The following is a 22,607-nucleotide window of genomic DNA, read 5'->3' as shown; positions in this document are numbered from 1 at the left end:
AACTAATGTGCCCATTCAACAACTCCACATCCCTCCCCATCCAGCCCCTGGCAACCACCATTCTACGTCCTGTCCCTAAGAAGTTGACTACTCTAGATATAAGTGGAATCATACATGTGGTTGTCTTTTTGTTACTGGCTTAACACTTAACATGATGTCTTCACAGTTCATCCATGTTGTAGCATGTGCCAAAAATTCTTTCCCTTTTAAGGCTGAATTATATATCATTGTATGTATATTTTGTTCATCCATTCATCTGTAGACACTTGGGTTGCTTCTGTCTTTTGGTGACTGTGAGGAATGCTGCTGTAAACATAACATCCTGCCATTCTTGTGTCATCTATATCTTGGTCCACTCTCCACCCTCAAATGATTATTAGTATTACTTATAGGAACTGTATTTTATTCATCTTTGTATTCCTCTAACACAGAATCTGACACATCAAAGGTGTTTTTAAAATGTTTGAATGGATGAATCTTCCAAAATCATTGTTTTTAAAATTTTTAAGCAAGGGCCATAAAGAATGAACCCCTCTTTCCACCTTAGAATCAAAGAGTAAATGTGCACATAAAATTTTTATAAATTTGTGAAGGAAAATAAGAATTTAGTACTTTAAGTATGTATCAGCAGAACAAGGAAAGTCATCCCTTCAGAAGGCTCTGAGAGATTTTATTTTTATGCCAGTACCCACAGTACTATGGATAAAAGCCATTTATTTCTGAAAGTATCAAAAACATTTGGAATCACCAACTTCACCTGTTAACAAAGATGGATTCATTAGTAATGGAATTTTCAACTGATTCCATATGTCAGAAGATAGTCTGAGAGTAAAACTTGTCTGTTTGTAACAAAATCCTTGATAGGGTTAAGCAGCTGTGTTTAACTGTCCTCCGGGTCATAGATGGAAAACTCTACTAATGTGATCTAAGCTTGAACGCTCACGGCCTGACTTGCCTGCATTCATGTAGCTGTCAGCCAGTAGTCCTGTCGCTGAGTGTCGCCTAAAAAGACAAAAGATTTAATCAGTGTAACAGGAGAACTAAATCAGCAATTCTTACAAAGGAGGGTTTAACAAGACACCTTGCACTGCAGAGAGTGGAGTGGGTTCGTCATTTCAACCAAAGGAGGGAGAACAGAATAGCTGGGGCACATGGTTCAGCATCTTTGATGTGGGCCTGTGGCAGACAGAGCCTTCACAGTGGCTTGTTTACTCCCAGGAGTGTTCGTCTCTGAGGGGCTGGTCCTTTCAGTATCTATCCACCGGGAGAACCTGAAGGGTTCCAACCTGCAAGAACTCACCTGGTCTCATGCAGGTGTTCGTGGAAAAACAGAACTGAGGCCTCAGGAGAAGACTTGAACTGCGAATGGACCGCATGCATGATGGGTGGGCTGGGAAGGCCATGGCATACACAGTCTTAACTCTGCCGTTAGGGTCTTGTGACCTTGGGAAAGTGACCCTACCTATTAGTCTGTAAAGATGAGGCGAACTATGGTTTTTTGTCATTTCCTTAGAAAGCTCCGGGGGAATGAGCCCTCTGTGCCTGTAGCCAGTCAGACCTTTAAAGATATATGACAATGGGCGACAATGTCCCTGTTTTTCACCAAGATTAGGATAAAACAGTTGCCCCGAAGGGATGGGATTTGTTTACCTGATTCCTATTCCCCATTTAGGCTCCACTGAAATGTGCCCACTTCCTCTCCAGATTTCTGACCCCCTGCCCTGGGAGGATTAGCCTTTTCCTTTCCTGGCTCCTGTGGATGTTTTGCCACCCACCCCACTCCAGTAGCACTATGCTGTACTTGTTCCCATGCCTAACTGACACCACTGATTTTGTTCTTTAAGCTTTTTGCAGAAAAAGCCCCCATTGTCACTTTTTCCCTGAATCTTTTCCATCCGCACCCGTGTCCTTTGTCCGTTTTTGTGGCACAGACATCTGATCCAGGGGGATGTCACCTCCAGTAAGTAGACAACAGGCCCAAAATGTTCATGTCTCCCCAAAGCTGAGATTCTTTCTGCTCTCCGCCAGCTAAATCCTGCCTCGGGCTACCCTTACGTACAAATCTAGTTGCAAACTCTCGAATTTATTGGTCCCTCAGCAGACTACTTCCTGGCAATGCTGGGCCACAGCTCTAGGAGTAAATGCTAACAACTCCAATGAGCATTTCCTCCAAGGAGCTCTAAACTCTCTGGATACGGGTGTCACTCACCTGGCATCATGTTCTGAGACTTCTTTACTGTCAGGTCAAGTGGTGTCTTAGCCACACCGAGACCACAGGGCTCCTATGGCAGGAACGGGAGTCAGGCTCATCCTGTGATTCTGTAGCCAACATCCCTGAGCTTCTAACTGCGGGAGGGGCTCTGTACTTTTCCTGGGAAATGCAGTGAGGAGTCCGGCAGGGCCTCTGCCCTCTTGAGCTCCTGGTCACAGGGGATACCAGTGAGGATTACTCAGCACCCAGGAAGGAGTATGCCAGGCAGAGTGGGAGCACTGAGCAAGAGTTAGTGACTACCACACAGAGGCCTGTGTGTAAAAGGATAGTCTAGGGGCCCCTGGGTGGCTTAGTTGGCTAAGCATCTGCCTCCAGCTCAGGTCATGATCTCAGGGTCCTGAGATCGAGCCCCACATCGGGCTCTACACTCAGCCAGGAGTCCGCCTGAGATTCTCTCTCCCTCTCTCTCTGCCCCTCCCCCCTGCTTGTGCTTGCTCTCTCTCTCTCTCTCTCACACACACACACATACACACACACACAAAATCTTAAAAAAAAAAAAAAGATAATCTAAGTACAAGAAACAGAACTGGAAGGGGATGCCTGGGTGGGTCAATGGTTGAGCATCTGCCTTCGGCTCAGGGCATGATCCTGGGGTCCAGGATCAAGTCCCACGCTGGGCTCCCAGCATGGGGCCTGCTTCTTCCTCTGCCTCTCTCTGCCTCTTTCTCTTTCTCTCCCTCTCTCTCTCTCCCTCTCTGTCTCATGAATAAATAAATAAAATCTTAAAAAAAAAAAAAAAACAACTGGAAGAAGTGAGGAGGTAAGTGGGAAAGGACATGGCATATGATCAGGAGATGCATGGGGAGCAGAGGAAAGGAGACACAAAAGGACTCTGGAAAAGAAAGCTGGGCCAGCTTAGGAAGGATTTATGTGCCCAGCCTAGGAACTAGGACTTTTCCTGTCCTCTCCTACCCAGGACCCGTGTATGTGGCATACACACTGCTTGGTGTACAATGTTGAGTGAAAGAGGTGCCATTCCTGCCCACACGAAGCTTATAGTCTAGTGGAAGAAGTGAACATTAATCAAATAATCACCCAGCAAAATGCCTCTGCAGTCAAAGTACCTAGATAAGACAGTAGTGTGATCCAGTGTGCATTTTAGAAATCTCAAAGAATTGAGGTAGTTAGAGGGAGGCAACCAGAAGGGACATAGAATTAAATCTCTGCCATGGCAGGCCGGCCTGTGCCAGGTAGTGGGATGGTGAGCAGGGACCAACTTGATTCCTTTCACTGGCAAAACAAAAAGGACTTGGGCAGTGTGAGAGGTCTATGGGGAGCTATGGATAATACCAACTTAAGAAAAAAGCAGATGTGAGATACAGTCCAGGTGGGCTAATAATTGGACGTTTGGGCCATTTTGAGTTTGAAGTGTTAATGGGCCATCCAGGTGGGGATTGAGACATATGGTTTTGGAGCAAAGGACATACTAGCTATAATTTTATCATAGGTCATGGATGAGATGGCCTGAAGAGGGACATAATTGCCCTGTTATGGTTCCTAGGATGGAAGCAGAACTTGCAGGCCACAGGGATGTGATGCTAGGTGGGCTTTAGTTTGTTATTACTAGCCCATCTCCCAGCTGTTCAGCAAGAAAGGTATAAATCCACGCCAAAAAGTGTCAATGTCCTGAAAAGTTCTTTTCCTAAGGAACCAATATGCTTTTTTGTCCTCACAGACAATGTGAAGTTTGCATGTTTCCCTTCTTGCTTTCACAGCCAGGAAGCTCAGAGCTAATTTTGTAACTTTGTTTTAGAAACCATATAGGACCTGCATATCCAGATTCTCTTTTCCCAAGTAAACACATTTTATATATTTATGTATTCTTCAACTCTGTTTTTTTTTCTCTCTTTGTTTTAGGTGTTCATGTAGGCTGCTTCAGATCCTTGTAAAATTAGGTGGGGCTTAGCTCCTAATTTTGGGGTACACCTTTTGTGAAATGTCTGCCCCATTGCTGAGCTAATACTGGCCAGATTTAAGCAGGAAGAACCCTTGGAATTCACAGCAGCCATACATTGAATTTAATGCTCACGTAACTCGTTAAAAGAGGATAAAAGTACAGCTTCAAACATCTCTGTGTTTACCACCAAGTCTGTAAAGGGAGGGGTACCTTTAATTCACTTCAAGGTGTAAAAACCTGATCTTTAAGGAGTGAGGAGACACCACTGAAATTAAAGGCTTGTCTGAGGAGATGAGCACTCCAAATCCCTTCAAAAAAGTATCGAGGTGTTGACTACAAGGATGGGATGTGTCTTCAGCTTAGGCTGTTGTTTTCTTCACTCATAAAACGTAGTTTGGTAAAAGCATGCCTCCTCATCAGACGGCGAAAGCACATAGTTGACTGGATGGTAAATCTTATTTTTGATCAGCCCTGATTTTTAATATAAATAATTATTTTAAAATTATAACTTGCTATTGGCCAAGAACACCATTCAAATTGTGTTCCATGGCGAGTGCCTCAGGGACCAGGAAGGTGCTGGGGTTAGGGAGGAGACTGCCAGCCACCACCTCTGCCCCCGACTTCCCGAGGAGCAGCCGGGTGCTTTTACATAGCAGGGCTCCTTCTGCATAAGGTGCTACTTGAAGAAAGGATTCTTTTCAAGGTGAAAAGAAGTCTGGAAGTTATCACATTGGAGGGCACATCCCACGAGCTTGGTGTTGGGATATGGCTGTCTCCTATGGAAGGGGCCAGGAGGGGATCCCTGGGTGGTGCAGTGGTTTAGCGCCTGCCTTTGGCCCAGGGCGTGATCCTGGAGACCCAGGATCGAATCCCACATCGGGCTCCCGGTGCATGGAGCCTGCTTCTCCCTCTGCCTGTGTCTCTGCCTCTCTCTCTCTGTGTGACTATCATAAATAAATAAAAATTTAAAAAAAAAAAAAAAAAAAGGAAGGGGCCAGGAGTGGGGTTCAGAATCTCAGCCTCTTACCAACTCTGGGACTTTGGAGGATGACTTGTCCCCCTCTGAAACTGCCTCCTCTTTCACAGAACAGAATGTCTATGATGATAGTAGCCACTTTACCAGGTAAAAGAGGATTAAATAAACTAGATGGAGAAGCACCATCTAACTGAGCCTAAGAGCTGATGGCCCTCACCCCGCTCCTCCAAACCTGTCCCATCTCCATTTCCCAGGAGGAGCCAATCACCTTCTGTGAAGAAGCCTTCGTATCCCACTATCGCTCTGGAGCCATGAGGCAGTTCCTGCAGAATGCCACCCAGCTGCAGCTCTTCAAACAGGTACCCTGCCTGCCCCAGGGGGCCTGTGGCTGGACCCCCGACGGGGATTTTTGCAGCCGTCTTACTATGAGTCCTGAGGCTGCAGGCCTGCTGGGAGCCGGGCTCAGCTGGAGGGGCTTGGAGTCTGGGGAGGGAGATGGGCGCAGAGGGTGGTCAGCGACCAGACAGACCCCTCACAATTATACCGTTCAGATCTCCAAGTTATCATAAATGTGCAGCCAGTGTTTTAAAAACTTATTTTTAAAACAAAACAAAACAAAAAAACAGTTACCCCAGGCCGTTTCCTGTCTTGGGAGACGTGGTAGTTCTTCAGTCCTACATTAAGGTACCCAGCTGAATGGTTTTCCCTGTTTGTTTGCATAAGCTGTTATGCTTTTGTTCTTTCTTTTTGTAGTTTATAGATGGTAGACTGGACCTTCTCAATTCTGGTGAAGGTTTCAGTGATGTTTTCGAAGAGGAGATCAGCATGGGCGAGTATGCTGGTGAGAAGCAGTTCATTTTCCATTCTGTGCCCTAGGTTGTCACATGGGACTGGCATGTGCATGGCAGGGAGTGGCAGTGGCTGCTTTTTTCCTTCAGTGGGGGTTGGAGAGAGACAGATTTCACTCTCAGCCTTGAAATGTTTGAGAAATGCCTCTTCCTTTTCTGATGAGACAGGTGCGCCTTGGCCTCTCTGAGATCCTCTGTCCTGGGGTCAGTTGCTTCCCCTGGTTGGCCAAAGTCTAGGGAAACGTAGTAGCCAGCATGCTGCAGCACAAAGCAATCGAGGCATTGAGTTAGGAGAGCTGGCTTAACACCAGGACCCTGCCTGCAGGAAAGCAATGAGAACTTGGTCCTGCCAGGTCACCTCTCCAGCTGAAGTGTCCCTATCTGCCCTGAGGAGAACAGTGCCCACCTCACAGGAGTCCTGTGGAGATTGGCTCAGAGAGGAAAAGGCTTGTGCAGCCCATCAGGACAGATGCTGGCACAGGATTATGACTAAATAAGTGTTTTTCTTTAAAAGGTGAAAAATCATCACAGAGGGCCCAGTCTCCATAGACCATTAGGCCTGGAGGGATCATCCTGTCATTATTCAGAGGAGGCCAAGGAGGCCCAGAGAAGTGTTCGTGGTGGGCCCTGCTTCCCGAATCCCAATGTGGCTTTCTTTCCAAGTCCCAAAGCCTTAGTCTGTGGCAGTGAAGTCAAAACCAAATGCAAAATAATAATAATCATGCTGTTGGCTCCCTCACTGGGGGGCACGTGCCTGGTCTGCACTAAGCTTATGTAATCCAGCTGGTGGCCCATAAATTCATAGAGTCAGGCATAAAACCTCGTTCCTAGGCCTGACCAGCCTGTGCCTGCATGGAGAGCGCAAACAACCAATACAACCAGTCCACAGCCAGTGACAGCGGGTCAGTGATAGGCATCTCTGGGACTCCTGCCATGTCCAGGGCCCTATAGAGTAAGAAACAGAGGACCGAGTTTTGCCCTCAAGGAGCTTTTACTGGTAGGAGAAAGAACTGCATAACTAAAGACAAATACAGATTGAACCAGTGCAGGAAAAGGAGCAGAAATAGGCTTTTATGCAGTTAGAATAGGACTCCACTAATCCTCACTCTGTAATGTGAGAGCTTCACAAAGGAGGCAACGCTCTCAGAGTTGAATATGAGTTCTGAGGAGAAGACAGGCTTTATAAAGTGTTGTTAAACTAAGTCAAGTCATTCAGAGCTTTTAGAAAAGCTGTCCAATGATAGGACCTCCTTATCCCTCCAGACAAAATGAACAAGCTCCCCCAACAACTCCTCCTTTTTCTTTCCCTGTCGCTGCTCAAGTGTGCTGGGGCTGAGTGTGTCCAGCAGTTGGGGGGACACACAGCCCTGTGGTTCCTGACTTGGGGTGGCTCACAGAAGTTCAGAGAAAGTGGACTTCTTCTAACAGGAGTTACCTGTTTTTGAAGGCTGTTCAGAAGAAGGTTGGGGGGGGGGGGTGGACAAAGAGGAAATGACGTCTGAGCCATTGGTTGGTTGACTCTCCTTAGCAGAGAGAGTAGGGAATGGTGGCCAGCAAGGGAAGCAGCCTTTTTGAGGGAATGGAGGGTGGAGGGGATGGAAGTACAGGGTGGAAAGGACGAGGGGGTGATGGGACCAGGACAAGAAGACTGGAGAAGAGAATCAGGAAGGAGAATTGGGGCTAGTATTCAGGGCACTAATAGGATTGGATCTCTGAGAAAGAAAACTTGTGGCAGCATCTCACTGCTGCCTCCTGTGGGGAGTAGAGCATGGGAGCTTCCATGTCCTTCTCCAGACTGAACTCTTCAAATCCTGCTTGCTGTAAGCAGTTCAAGGAACTCCTAAAGGCGCATAACTTTAACCACTTCTCTAACTCCTCTTTTCCCAGGCAGCGATAAACTCTACCACCAGTGGCTCTCCACAGTCCGGGTAAGTGTGCACCCCCGCAGAGCCCCCCAGACCCCTCCTGAGCCTCCTGGTAGCCCTCCACTTCCCCTGCCACCTGCAAGGTGGTCTTTCAGTCCGGGGCCCTCCATTCTTTCAACAGAAGATGCTTCTGCTTGTAAAGCCAGGCCATCTGGTGCCAAGTGGAGGCTTGCATGATGAGACCATCTAAGGCATCCCTCAGTGAGGGCAAAGAGAGCCAGGAGAAGCTTCCTCATCTCAGGAAGCTGGCCAAGGCGTGTTGAGTGGATGCTGTTATCCTAGAGCATTTCTGGGGAGACCAGTGTGATTGGGAAGTTTTCATAAGAAAATAAAAAATGCTGCTCTGTAGTGTTTTTCACAGCAAAGGCTCCTGGGACGATGGAGGACTTATCACTGAGGTTTTCACTGCCTCACTATTGTTATGAACAGTTTCTTGTATTGGAAGCTAGGTGCTAAGGTCTTCAGAAGCCACCAAAGAATTCAAATTCTTGCCTGTGCATGGGTTTGTCAGTGTGCATGTACTGAAGGTGTCTTGTGTACTGGCCTCCTGTGTAACAGGGAGCAGGAGGACACAGTCCCTGCCCTGGGGGAGCTCCCCGTCTTCTTGGGAAGGTGCATGTAAATGGGCAACTCCAACATAATATGTTAAGTGTTCTCTCCTGCTTGTGGGCTGAGCGTACCACTGCCAAGGCAGGTCCCTTGGAAGTGGCTGCAGTTGGCCGAGAATAAGCAATTCCTCAATGAAAGAACTCTTTTGTTCTTCTTGTATGGCCAAACACTGCACTTGGCAGATCATAGACAAGCAATAAGGACTTGTTGATTGATTGGTAAAAGGAGTTTTAATACTCCAAAGGACCATTGAAATAGGATACTGAGTAATTTTGGAAAGCAGTGTGGAATAAATGAGTGGGTAAAAATTTCATACTGTCCTACAACATAGAATGCTTTCTAGGTCAGACTGCAGTGTTTTTAATTAAAGCTCAAAATTCCTAATATGGGCTATTACCAAAAATTGTGCTAAGAGTTAATCCCCATAATTATCTCACTGTATCTTATTCTTTTATATACCTACTTGATCCTGTCTCTCTCTTTGTTCAAATCAGTTAGAATTATCTTCCCAAACCACTACAAATCTGATTATTGATGCATCTGATTAAAAATCGTCTAGAGTATAGACTCCTCCATATCCTGGCCCCTCATGCACTGACCCCATGTGGCCTTAGCCCCGCTTGCGGTTTCTCCAGTGACTGCACTTTTTTAACATGTCCCTAGAATGTCCTTCCTGTCCCCCACAGTCTCCATGGACCAGGCCAAATGTTTCATCCTCTAATCCCTCCCCTGACCTTGCATACCAGGAGCTGCCTCTACACACAGCCAGTACAGCTGTCATGAGCTTTGGCTGCAACTGTTGACACTGGGGCGCCCCCCAGACTGGAAGCCTGTGAGGGCTAAGACCAGTCTCCCTGGGACTGAGTACCCTCCAAGGCTAACATAGGGTGTCTCTGCAGTGAGCCCTTACAAGATGCCTAGAGCCTGTGTGCGTCATATCCATTCATTGCATCCTTTGTGTACTGGGCGAGCCATCCCTCCTCCTCTTCTCCCCTGTTCTCCCAAAGAAACTGAACAAAGAAACTGGTATGTTGGATTTGTATGAAAGCCATGATTCCCGTTGATGGCTTCTCATTCTTTCCTTCCCTCAAGATATCAATGTTAAGGAAGGCAGCCTACCAGAGTGATTAAAAATAACAACACAGAAAACCACGGTGAGGGAAGAAAGGCACATGACCAAAGGTAGCCAAATAAACTAGATTTTCTTGAGAAGCCATAGATTACTATGGGGAAACTTTGCCTCAGAGAGCCCATGAAGAGCTTTTCTTCCAGCCAGCAGACAGGTGCCAAGCAAAACACTGGTTCCCCCTGCAGCTAGTTATCACTATCCTCATCCTCATCCTGCTCTCCCAGTACCCACCCAGAGCGATCCTGCCGTGGACATAACTAATTGCCCAGGACCGGTTACTATCTAGGCCTGTTTCTCTAATTAAATTACACTCTTGGAATGTTGCTTAACTTGTTCAAAGAGAAGAGACTTCTGTTGGTGTTGGCCCACTCTATCTTCAGCCCGAATTGCTAATTGGCGTTTTTTATTACAGAAAGGAAGCGGGGCAATTCTGAATACTGTAAAAACGAAGGCGAACCCGGCTATGAAGACTGTCTATAAGTTTGTGAGTACTGGTCTTGGTCTTGGGACCCGAACACATCTGTCCCTTAGCAGGATGAAACTCTCCAACATACCTGACCTATACTGCGGAGATGATTCAAGAGCCACTGTGTTGTTTCCTAAAGCTTCCAGGGCTCCCAGAGTTACTTAGTGTTGATTATTTTGTGACCAGGTCAAAGATGCTTTTCATTTTAAACCGTTTCTGCTCACAGTTGCTGCAATCAAGAAATGGGAAGCCACTGGTTTTAGCTTTTAATAAGATGTCGACGGGGTGGCTAAAATGCTGGCTGCTCTTGCCTGTGTCCCTGACACCTGGAGGTGTGGTCTACCGGGTGTTATGGTAAACCCTTTCCTATGGGGATCCCCATTATCATGTCAAAATAAAGCCGCTCCTTTGCTGGTTACTGAGGAGTGCTCATGGTGGGGCACACTCTCTAATTGTCCCAAATCCTTCATCATCTCTCTCACCACTGCCCTATAGGACGTGCATTGTTTGTGAGACTCATGCCTACAGCAGAGAGAAAATAGGAGAACACGTCAGCTCCCGATCCGATGTTCCATCTCTTACAAGTATTTTTTTTCTCATGGTTTCTCTTGCTTGCTAATTTGACATGAGCCACTTAACTGGAGTGGTTTTGTTTTATTTCCATTTTTAATTTTGTTAGTCCTTTCTGTGCTTAAATTGTAGCTATTTTAACCAGGCGGGTGGCTGCCAGCAGAACCATACAGGTCTAAAATGACAGAAAATAAAAGCCAGGGTGTGTGCCGAAGTGAGATTTAAGAAACGGCGCTAGGGAAGCCCAGCGATGTGTCTGCTCAAGCCAGTCAGCCCAGGCAGAAAATTGGTCCTGAGGCCCTGCCCTGGTGAAATGTAATAGATATTCAGATTCTTGCAGCCACAAAAGCTGCTGCTCTATCTACACTTACTGGTGGCTGTCACCAGGCTGCTGAGATAAATAATTATAGAGAGCAGAAGAAGGCCTTCGGAAAAGGGGGAGGGGGGGTACTCAGTGCCATCAAAATGCAGAAAATAAAATCTCCATAGCCTCTTTAAGGGATTTTTTTTTTAACCTCTTAACATTGTATTTGTTTTCACAGCCATTATGTTTTCGACTTGATGATCCCATTTTTCCTTCTCTTTTTTAGTAATCAGAGAAGGTGATTCGCAACGGATTGAAATCAAGCATAGTCCCTGCTGGAAACAGAGAGAGAATCTTAACTTAAATTAATTTTTCATGCAGGCAAAAGATCATGCAAAAATGGGAATAAAAGAGGTGAAAAACCGCTTGAAGCAAAAGGTACTTGAAGTTCTTATTCAAAATGTATAAGCACCGTGTATGAAACGCGTGGCCACAAAAAAGTATGATGTGATCAATAGAGGGCTGTTTGATACAGTGTTGTTAGCACACTTCAAAATGCATTACCAGCTGTCCGGGAGTTTTCACACTGTTATAAATATTCACAGATAAAAAACTGTCTTCAAATAACATTAAGACTGGCTTAAATCCACAAAGGCAAGCAAGTTCAGAGTTACCACTGTCAGTCTGCCCCTTGCCCACCCTACCAGGCCTGGGGTTCATGAGGCTCTCTAGAAACTGGCTCGGCCTCCCCATCAGGGCACCTCTCCCTCCCACAGCTGACCTCTGCCCTGGGGCTGCTTGTAACCAAAACCAAGAAGCCTCTCCAAGGTAATAACCTCCGTGGTTCTAGCATGCACATGGCCACCATGCAGACACAAAGCACAAAGGGTGGGTTTTAGGAGGACACCACAGGCTCCCCTCACAGTGGCAGGTTAACCAAGAGGAGCCCAGCAGTTCCTATGTAAGACTCTTGGGCAGCGGGGAGAGGGCTCTGTCTTCTTGGACCATCAGTAAGATGGTGTGAAATCCTATAGGCTACTTGCTGACCAAGACTCCCTTGCCTCATTCTCTAGCCTTGTATAGGGAGGTTAACATAGCAGAGGGTGTTTTTATATTATGATGAATGTCATCATTATCAGGGTTCCACACTTCGATGACCACTTCCTAAGGATGGTTATGTCTAAGCCTTAGAACAACCCTGGGGGGTATTATTCCCATTTCATATGTAAAGAGACTAGACTGTGGTTCAGGGAGGCACTTGACGGGATGAGCACTGGGTGTTATACTATATGTTGGCAAATCGAACTCCAATAAAAAAATATACAAAAAAATAGACTGTGGTTCAGAGGTAAAGGAATTTGCCCAAGGTCATGCTGTTGGAGCTTACAGAGCCTGGATGGGGTTCTAGGCTCATCCATTCCCAGTGTCTGTGCTCTTACCACAACAGCGTTTCGTATTACCCTCCTGAAACAAGTGTTTGCTTTCCAAAAGATGTTTGGGAGCACTTATGTCGTTATTCCACACCCCCAAAATGTGTAAGTAACTCTAACAAGGCCTTTGTCTATCTCGGCAGTTTTTTTAAAAATTGAAAGCAGTTTTAATTTTATGAAGTCAGAAAGGACCTCTAATTAACTTGAAATGGTCAAAGGAATTGATTCCTTTCTTTTAATTGCAAAATAATTTGTTCCGACTAAGCATTTAAGTTCCTAGTTTCAGCTGAGAGTGAATTTTTAACAGCTGAGATTCAAGTCTCAAAATAAAAATCCTGTCCTGTAAATCCAGTTGGACCTTCACTGTGGTCTGTTGTGCCCTGCCAGAGGCTGGCAGGTGGAATTCTTTACCTGGATGTTAAGTCTGATACATACTTTTTTATCTCTTACCCCAGTCACATGTAACTGAATTGGATAAAATAAAGAGAGGCAGGGAGAGGGTAGTTCTGTCACCAAATTTTCCCTCCTTGATGACCTGATCGTAGGCTCAGCTGGTGTTAGAATATTCCTTGAAGTAAGTAAAGAAAGGGGTCCCTCCTCAGGCGGAGGACAGATGCTCCTCATTGGTTCGATCTGCTCTCTGTAGGCCATCCCCTCCCTCCTGGTATGGGGAAGAATTGGGCCTTATGAAAATCCCCTTTTTATGATACGTAACATTTCTGCAAATAACCAGTTAAGCTCCAGTTTTTTGATGTTGTTCAAAGGTTCACTTAAACAATCTAGATCACTCTCCTTCCACGCCACCTCCCCTTCCTTTCCCTGATAGTATCTAAAGCAGATTTTTCCCTCCCCTGCTCCTCTTCCCCCTGCCAGTCTTTTCAAGAATAGCTTCAGGAGATAATGTTCTATAGAAAGTGTCAGTACATTTCAGGTGACACAAATGGTGAAGGCATTTTATAGAAATGTGGCTTGTCACCATTGGACTGTTGACAGATCTATTAGTGCACCTTTTTCAATTTTCACTTTTCCCCCCTTTGGTCGTACAGATTTCTACAGACTTGATATTTTGCAGTTGTTCTTGGAAGAGCTATTTTGTAATTGAAACTCCAGCATTGTTCAGTGCAGACAGGACTTGGTCTTCAGCGGTGCTCTCCTGCTCCCTTTCTTGAGCTAATTTAGGATTTGGCTCCATCTGACCTCTCTCACTGCAGTAGAAAATATTTCCTTGGCTTTTTTGTTCCCCTCCCCTCCGCTGCCCCCCTCCCCTTCACATGGCAACATATCTGTGTGGCTCCCCAGATGTGTCTAATACAGACATCTCAAGTTTGGTTTCTGCTATGAAATTGAGGCAGTTCCCAACAAAGATCCAATTTTCAAATGTACTGGGTTGCCACCTGGCCTCCTCTAACTCTGCATAGTGATGGTGACCTCACAGATATAATCAAGAACCCAATCTTGCCCTCTGCGCTCTCGCCTTGGGTTTGAATTGCAAATAGAAAATGTGGGCCCGACCTGCAGAGAGGTCACCATGGTGTGTGGAGGGTCCAGCTCTAATATGACTGAGCAGGGCCCCTTTTCCATCCCTTGTTCATTTGTGCAACAGATTTTCAAAGCATCTGAAAGGGGAGCTTCCAGGGTATCCATGTGACCATTGGCAAATAATTGTTAATAGATACTATAGTGGCTTTATTCCATACCTGCTCTGCTTCAGCCCCACAACAAAAAAAAAGAAGGATGGATAACATATTTCTCTGGATGAATGTGGCAAGGTGGTCAAGTTCTTCCTTAGCTCAGCCTCCTTTGAAGCCTGACTTGCTCAAAATTAGGAAGAAGAAATGGCCGAGATGCTCCCCAGCCACCGCTTTCTAAAGGGAGGACGAGGACGTAGTGCTTTCCTCTAGAGCATCTCCCTGCCGGACCTGGTGTGTAGGAGAATGCTGTGTGGCTGGCTCATGGCTGTCAACACACTGCATTCTCTAGCGGCACCATGCAAGGCTGGCATCAGAGTGCCCTGTTTGAAAGACGGTGGCCTCACACATGCTCCTTCTCGCCTGCAAGGAACATTAAAATGCTCACATAAGGATGTCATTTTTTTTGTCCATTGGGAAACCCTTGAAAAATTCTTTTTTTTCTTCAGTATCAGAATGGTTGAATCAAATGGGCCCATTTCACAGCCCCCTTTTTAAGGTTTCTAGATCTTTGATCTTGGAAAGATAAATCAAGCTTGTCGACATAGAGTTTGTGACAAAGAGGAGCAAGTTCACAGTCAGGTCAGCAAAGCCTCGAGTCTCTGGCCCAACATTTCCTAGCATATTAAAGAGAGTAAGCGTGTGTGGGACAGGGAGATATAGGTAGACTCCCGTAGAACAGACATTTTCACACCTTATCACACAACCCTGTCAGCTCCCTGTCTCCAACACATTAAAATACACTGCAGCCTCAATCACAGAAGTTCCAACTTTGGATATTGTTTTGATATCAATATTCATATTTGAATTTGCATTTGCTGTAGTGTGAAGTAGACTGCAAAAGAAGGGCCCTGCACAAATTTGAAAATGGAGACCAGCGAGACCAGGAATCTGAGTCAGAGATGTGAAGGGCCCTGCCTCATACCCACAGGGGCCTTTGAACGCCTGACACTGTGGTGTGGTATTTGGGTGTCTGAGGTAGATGAGCTGGGTTTAGTGCTGGTTGCATAGGATATTAACTGTGTGACCTTGAGTAACTTACTAGACCTCTCTGAACCTGTTTTTTTTTTTTTTTTCATTTATAATGAGCGGAAGGATTGACTTTTGCCAGATTGTTGTAAGGATTAGAAGAGGTAATGGCTTTCAATGGCAACACCTAGTAGCCACTCACTCAATGGGACTTTCAGTCCTGTTCTTTCCTCATATCCCACATCCAGAGCAGCCAATCTGTCCAGATACCCACTTGTACATACCCTGAGAGCATGGCTGGCATGGGATCACCTCCCTCTTGGTCATCCACACAGCCACCAGAGCAATTTTTCTAGAACCCAGCACTGACTGAATCATTCTCTTGATTAAAGCCTTTCAGATCTTCCTCTACCTCAGCCAGAGGGAGTCTTAGAAAGCCCCAGCTGCTGAGCCACATGCCTTTCTTAACCAGGTTGTGCTTTCTACATACACCCAGGCCTAGAAAACTCCACCTGCACCTCTGCCTCATGAAGTCATATCCTAGGCTCCTTCTGGGTCAGCCTCCTTCCTTCCCTAGGTTTCTGCCTCCTGAATTCCCAGAGGTACTCTGTCCAGCGCCTTACTGCACACTGTCCTGTCTCTTCCGCAGACAGGTGGAGGTTAGACCCCAGTCATGATTTTTGATTCCAGCAAACTCTTAGGGAAGGTGACAGGAACCGAACTATTTTCCGACTCCTTTGCTTTACCAAGAGATGGGAACTGGTTGGGCCCCAGGGCTCCTGGTAAAAGGTCTGTGACCCTCTGGTGGCCTCTGATCTGTAGTCCTGGCTAGTGCCTCCCTCCTGTCAACTTCTTGGTTTTGCATTTTCAAAATGACATTTCGACAGACTTTTTTTTTTTTTCTGTTTACAAACAAAAAACGTGTTTATTGGAGACAATTCAACAAATCAGGCAAGCAAAAAAAAAAAAAATTTGATCTCGTCTTATAACCTGCATTTTCACTTACTATATTCCGAGCATCTCTCAGACCACTAAATGTTTCTTCTGCATGTCATTGTTTGTTTTAAGTGGCCACAGAAAATTTTGTCTGATGGGCATATATACATTTACTAGTCCCTTTCTTGAATACTTGTTAGGTCTAGGTTTTTTCTAGGCAAGTATTCTCATAGGTAAAAATATTGCAGAAATTCTTAATTATTTGATTAGGATAAATTTCTAGGAGTGCAATTAATCGGCCAAAGAGCATACACTTCTTTTAGGGTTTGATATAAATTACCAATTTGTATTCCCTCCAGAAGGGTATGAGAGTGCCTGTTTTCCCAAACCCTTTGCTGAACAGTCTCTCAGTTCCTCCTGAGACCACAGTTTTCTTTAATCACGGGATCTCTACTATGTGCGAGATCTCTGCCGGTAGATACAGTAGAGGATGTGAGTTGGCCCTATTTCTTTCTTGCCTAGGGCTCCTCCCTCTCTGCTGTCTCTGGGAGGGAGCAGTTGCCCTTCCCCAGCTACAGGCAACAGTGAAGAAGTTAATAAATTGGTGGGGCAAGCCACGGGACCTTGTGAGAAGTCTTTTGCACTTTGGGATCTTCTAACTGAAAAAAAAATAACGTGCAGCACTATTTTTTGATGCACATTTGTGTATTGGACACATTTGTCTTCCAAATGTTCAACTCCATTTACAAAGACTTATCGGAGAGTATGTACTATATATTCAGGGCTCTGGGGCAGAGAACCCAAATGCCAAGGAATTGGCAGTCTTTAGAGAGGAGAAGAAAAGTAAGTGCAAAGAGACCATAAGGGGTGGCAGTATAGTGTCAGTGTACCAGAGGGGGAGATCATACCTGATGTCTGTTGAACACCTTCTCAACTCAGAATACCTTCATGTATGCTGCTGTTTGGGGTTGATATTGGTATAAATGCCAGAAATCACATAGCTCTTGGTCTCGCCACTTTCTAGTTGTGTGGCTTTGGGTGAGTTGCCCTCTTTGAGCCTCGCTTCCTCACCTATAAAGAGCGATAATCTTGTTTACCTTGTGGTTGCTGTGGAAACAAAGTGTGGTATGGAAAGTCAAGGGTCTGGAAAAGTGCCTGCCAGTAGTAGGAACTCAACACAGTGAAGGGAAGCTCTTTTTTTAGATGGTGCTCTTTCCATTTTGCAGAAGATATGGATCTAAGGTTCGGTCTGTGCAGGACCATAACCGTTTTCAAGCTCCCTCATCTTTCATCTCCTTTAATTCATTCTCCCCGTAGCTTTGAAGTTCACCAAGCAGGTGGCGGTCTCCCCGTTGTAAAAATAAAGAAACAGGTACAGAAAGGTTGGAAAAAATCAACTAGTTAATGGTAAAAACAAAACTTAGAAGACAGCATTTCCTTATAAGCTTAAACCAAAACACTTCCCAAAACTACCACATACATTTTTTTAAATAGCTATCATCTTAGAGTTTTTATTACTTTCAATATTTTCTTACCATGTAACCTTACTGCTCCATTTCTTTATTTTTTTCAGCCAGTCACTCATACACACGTGTCGACCTGCCGTATTTTTCCTGAACTAAAAGTAGATTCTTTTTCTTTTTCTTTTTCTTTTTCTTTTTTTTTTTTTTCTTTTCTTTTTTTTTTTTTTTTTTTTTTTTTTTTCTCCACTGTTTGGCTTTACTCAGCCTTTGTGTCTGTCTTCCCAGTAACCCCACCTGGATCCAGAATGCCCCCTTTGCCCTTTGTTACTTTCTGGCGCAGACGGAGCCCCTCCTCTTCTTTGTTCCACTTGACCTGAGCACCTTAGGGCAGCCCCTTTTCCAAAAGAGTCATTTCTAATTGGCTGTCGGCAGCCTCTCATCACACAGGCTCAGCCAGCCTAAGACTTGGGGGCCACTTAATGTAAACCCTTCCTGCAAAACCTAGAGGGCATCGCCTCCCTGTGCTTTTACCAAGCAGAGCCAGAAACTGCAGCTGGGTGTGTGGGGTGAATATAGCGAGATCTCTACAGTTTATTATAATAAAGTTTATACCTTATTAGTAGGCATTCTGTTATTATTGAGTGCTGTACATAGTACATTATTGAGTAATAATGTTCTGGACACACTTAGGCCGCTTTATCTCCTTTACTCCTTACAGCTACTATATCCACATTTTATAGACGAGGAGACAGAGATTAACAAATGTTACATGTATTTCTTCCTTAATGCATTATTATCCAATAAGGTATCACATTCCTCCATTTGTCACCATTCTTTTTTATTTGGCTACGTTGAAAGCAACCAGTTGTCAAGTCTTTTGTGTGCAGAATTTAAATGACTACTAAAGGTGTGTGTCTTGTAGACCAAAATACATCTTTGTTTTTGCAACGAAAAGAATCGGAGGGTTTTTTTATTATTTCATTCTGACTGGGAGTTATTTTTACTTGGTAAAAAGAAAATTATTATTATTTAAATGTTTATTTGTACATTTATTCATTGCCTTGCTCCAATAAAAATCTAAGCAACTTTTACAACTTGAGTAAAACACGTGGTCCATACAGCACAAGCGGGCACCAGCCAAGTCCCAAGGAACCAAAGGAAGAGTTATCTGCCTTTTGCACTTTGGAGTTTTTCTTTTCTTTATACTTTGACTCCATTCAACAAAAGCCCAAATTAAATGTAAATTTCTGAATTTAAATATGTTACTTTGGTTCCCTAAATATTCTCCAGGTTATAAAATCCTACCTCAAACTTGGGTCTCCTCATTCTCTGCCAGAAAGGAGAAGGCTAGGAAAAAGGGGAGCACAAACACCTCGTTTTCACAAATAGTAATGTCATCAATAAGCAAGCGTGAAAGTGTCCACACTCACAAATAACAAAGTATGCAAATTAAAACAACAATGAGGTCTAATTTTACACCTCCTAAATTAGCAATACATTTTTAAAATGAAAAGGCTAACAAGTACCATGAAACTGATAACTCACCCATTGTCGGTAGTTGGTGTAAATTGGAAAGCAATTTGGTAGAATGAATAAAAAGGCTTAAAGTGTTTATATCTTTTGACCTAGTAATTTCATTCCTAGGGACTTGTATAAAAGAAATAATCCAAAAGAAAAAAAAATTGCAATGCTTATCACAATGGTGTCTAGGAAGTAAAAAGAAAAGAAAGAAAAGGAAAGAAAAGAGAAGAAAAAAGAAATAACCTAAATGCCCAATAGTAATAGAGTGGTTTATTAAATTATTATATATCCACTCAATAAAATATTATGCTTCTATTAAAATTATCATTAAAATGACTGTAGCACCATAGAGAGTCTTATAGTAGGAAGAAATAGAATGTAAAATTATGCATGAGCTGTGATTGCAAGTAATTTTTAAATGTCTGCATGTGGACAAAGTGAATATGTAAAAATGGAAATAGCTGTGTAAGGTAGTAGAATAAAAAGATTTTTTTCCCCACTATTATGGATTATTGTTGTCTTTGCAATTTAATGTGTATGATTTTGGCTTCTCCTGTCCTTAAAAGTCAAAGAGCCAAGTTACCCTTCTGCTTCCAGGAGAATAGGCTCTGAACCTCCCAGAGGGTGTTCCATAGCAGGCCCTTGAGCTGTGGGGTTGGAGGGAACAGCTGCTCACAGCAGGTGCTGTGACCCCAACGCCAACCCCCACTGGCTTCTCCCCACAGGATATCACCGAGAATGGCTGTGCCCCCACCATGGAAGAGCAGCTGCCAAAGACCGTGCCGTCCCCACTGGTGGAGGCCAATCACCCTAAGCTCCGAGAAGACCGAAGGCCAATCACAGTCCACTTCGGACAGGTATGTACCCAGGCCCTTGGACTAGTCTTGCTTTGTTGTTTGTTTTTTGTAGTTTTTTTAGCAGAAGCTAGAGCACTGTGGCAGACAGACTTTTCATTTCCACTGTCTTTGGCAAATCCCCTCTTTGGAGCTTTGGACATCTTTGAATGTTTATTTGGTACAAACGTGTTTTTACGTGTTTGAAGGGGAGTTTTCAGAAATTTTGAGGAGACAGCATGGCTCTGGTCATACAGTAGCTCAACTCTTGAATGAAGTCATTAAATGCGGCTGCTGCCTCCCCCACTCCAAGGCACTCTGTTGAAGGTGCCTCCTTTAGCTAAGCATCTCATTAGAACACTTTAGCATCCCAGGCCCTTCTTTGCACCTTCAAATAAAAGACAACAAGCGAAGTCTTAAAAAAAATCAATTAGGAGTTCTTTATTAATGTACTTCCTGCAAATCAATATCAGGAGTCATGCTTCTTAGAGGAAACCCCTGCGCTACTATTCCAGAGATCTGATTTTTTCACCAACTATTTCTGATGACCTGAGCATTTGAAAAATGGTCTATTTGTTTATTCCCCCCCCCTTAAGTAAAACATTGTATTCCATATAGAAACTGAGTTTTTCAATCTATTTCCAAGCAGTGGGTTTTATTTTTAGCTGAAAAAGATTGTACACGCTCCCTTTAATTTCTCTTAAATCTACTCTCTTGATGAGCAAAAGTCATAATTATTTGGTTTGTGAAAAATGGCCATGAGCAAGATATGCTGTGACAAGAATTTGCAAGGTTACTTATTTTTAAATCACTTGATTTCTTTAGCCATTGATTGGATGGAACATGGCTAAAATAGCCTTTATGATTTTACCTTAAGTATAATGGCTGTTTCATCACATATAGGATCTAGAAACATACATTTTAAATGCCCTGTTTTTAACAGATATTTATCCAAGTGCCTACTTTGTACCAGCATTGAGCTATCCAGAAATAGAGGAGAATTAATGAAATGGTTGCTGTGGGTTATTCTGGTAAGGGGTGACACTATTGACACATAAGAATCTTCCTCCATAATCAGTATTTTCAGATAATACATTCATACATCTTAAACTTCAAGAGGTTGGTCCCTTTTTCTGATTTTACACTTCAAAGGGATGTTCTAAAAACTGAAACGTAGCGCAAGAAGGGAGCGTTCTTGGGCCAGTGCTCACTTGGGGAGTACTCATCTTCAGATTATGTTGTGTTTGCACCCCTGAAGAGCTGCGTCCTCTGGGGCTCGGGCCCTGTTGGAGAAACCTGCACCCCAGTTCCCTGGCGGTGTTTGCTGAAAGCACAGCCCCCGTGGTAGCCAGCGTGGCATTCCAGAGCCAGCTTCCTGCTTTCCTTTGTCCTCATTCCTGCACACACTAACCTTCCCATGAAAAGAGCCCCTCGCTGGAGTTTGAAGCCCATTACAGAGAAAGAGGGGGCGGGGGAGAGGGATTTCATGGTGTTAAACATTCCATTTTCAAAACACAAAAAAGGAGGCCCTATTTGAAATGGAGAAAAACCTTCTTTCCATTTCAGCAAGAAGTAAAGATGCTTTAATGTCATTCCCAGCTAAATGCAGAATAAGAGTGTGTGTGTGTGTGTGTGTGTCTGTGTGTGCACGCGCACGTGCACGCGCACACATGCATGGGTGGGAGATAAACAATTAAAAAAGCCACCTCAAACTCTGTTGAAATAAGAGCTGTCTGTGCCTTCACAGGTCTGTAAACTGGAGAGGATGAAAGTGGCTTTTTCTCTCCGTTTGTCACTTCCCTCACGTGGCTGCCAGCATTATGCAAGTGTACAGGAAGGCAGGATTTTTTTCTTTTTAATGCATGCATGCGGATTAAGGTCAAGCCCCAAGTATCAGCCATGCAGCAGGCTCTCCCTTACAGCTGCAGCCGCAGAGCCTACCCACAGCCACGAGATGCCTTAATTGAGACGTGCTGTCAAAGTGACAAACACATTTGCATACAGTCTACACTCTATTTATTTTCTCTGGAAAGGTCTACAGTCTGCTGTTGGTTGAACATTCTTAATCAGTTTGCTGTAAGTGAACTGCCAGCTAGCTCACTTGTGCTGGCCGCTTCTTCATTAGGTGACAGATTAGCTGCCGGGGGGATGGGCCAGGGAAACCACAGACACTTTCTTTTAACTCTTTCTGGCTTTGCCACATGCTGTTATTTGTTCAGGGCTTTTCCGGGGGGCGCCTGGTTTGACAGGCCAGTGACCAGAACCAACATTGTTTCTAGAGCACCTACTACTGGCAACAATGAGTTTTGGGGACTTTCTATTCTCCAAGAAACAGTCCTTTTGAGTTCCATTTCAAAAATTTTTGCCACACCCTCCTACCATCTGGGCTATTCTTTTACTTGCTGTTTCTCTTTAAATAGACTTAGACCTGACATCCATACCAGCTTTAGCCTCATCCTAAGTAATGACATTGACAGAACCACAGGTCTGACATATTAGTCCAGTGTTTTCCTAAGGTATATCCAAAAAAAGTCTTTTTTTAAAAGTGTCAAAAAAAAAATAAAAAATAAAAAAAAAATAAAAGTGTCAATCCATATAGCCCTTGAACTACTCATGTGACCCCAACAGTATGCATTCTGTTTTGGGGAAGCATGTCATCAATGCTCTAGCCCTTTGAAGAAGGGGGACCCAGAGCTAGAACCCAGAGACCTGAGGGGACCTGGCCAGGGCCACAGTGCCAGCGCAAATACGTAGGCCAATCCCAACTACAG

General features: G+C 44.4%; 1 protein-coding gene across 24 annotated transcripts in view; it reads left to right on the top strand.

The window, feature by feature from the left end:
- Positions 1 to 22,607, top strand: part of DENND1A (DENN domain containing 1A) — a 508,029-nt gene that overhangs the window by 435,117 nt on the left and 50,305 nt on the right. For all 24 annotated transcript variants that reach the window (XR_005983074.1, XM_041724904.1, XM_041724896.1 and 21 more), the window contains 6 exons: positions 5,400 to 5,504; positions 5,899 to 5,986; positions 7,881 to 7,921; positions 10,069 to 10,140; positions 11,378 to 11,434; positions 19,729 to 19,860. Coding sequence is in view for 23 of the 24 variants with exons in the window: in XM_041724904.1 (XP_041580838.1) it covers positions 5,400 to 5,504; positions 5,899 to 5,986; positions 7,881 to 7,921; positions 10,069 to 10,140; positions 11,378 to 11,434; positions 19,729 to 19,860 (495 nt within the window). In the remaining variant the exon portion in view is untranslated. The remainder of the gene's footprint in view (positions 1 to 5,399; positions 5,505 to 5,898; positions 5,987 to 7,880; positions 7,922 to 10,068; positions 10,141 to 11,377; positions 11,435 to 19,728; positions 19,861 to 22,607) is intronic.

Source organism: Vulpes lagopus, chromosome 12, assembly GCF_018345385.1.
Source record: "Vulpes lagopus strain Blue_001 chromosome 12, ASM1834538v1, whole genome shotgun sequence".
NCBI lineage: Eukaryota > Metazoa > Chordata > Mammalia > Carnivora > Canidae > Vulpes > Vulpes lagopus.
The sequence above is the reverse complement of the archived record's forward strand: the minus strand, read 5'-3'. Positions and strand labels throughout refer to the sequence as shown.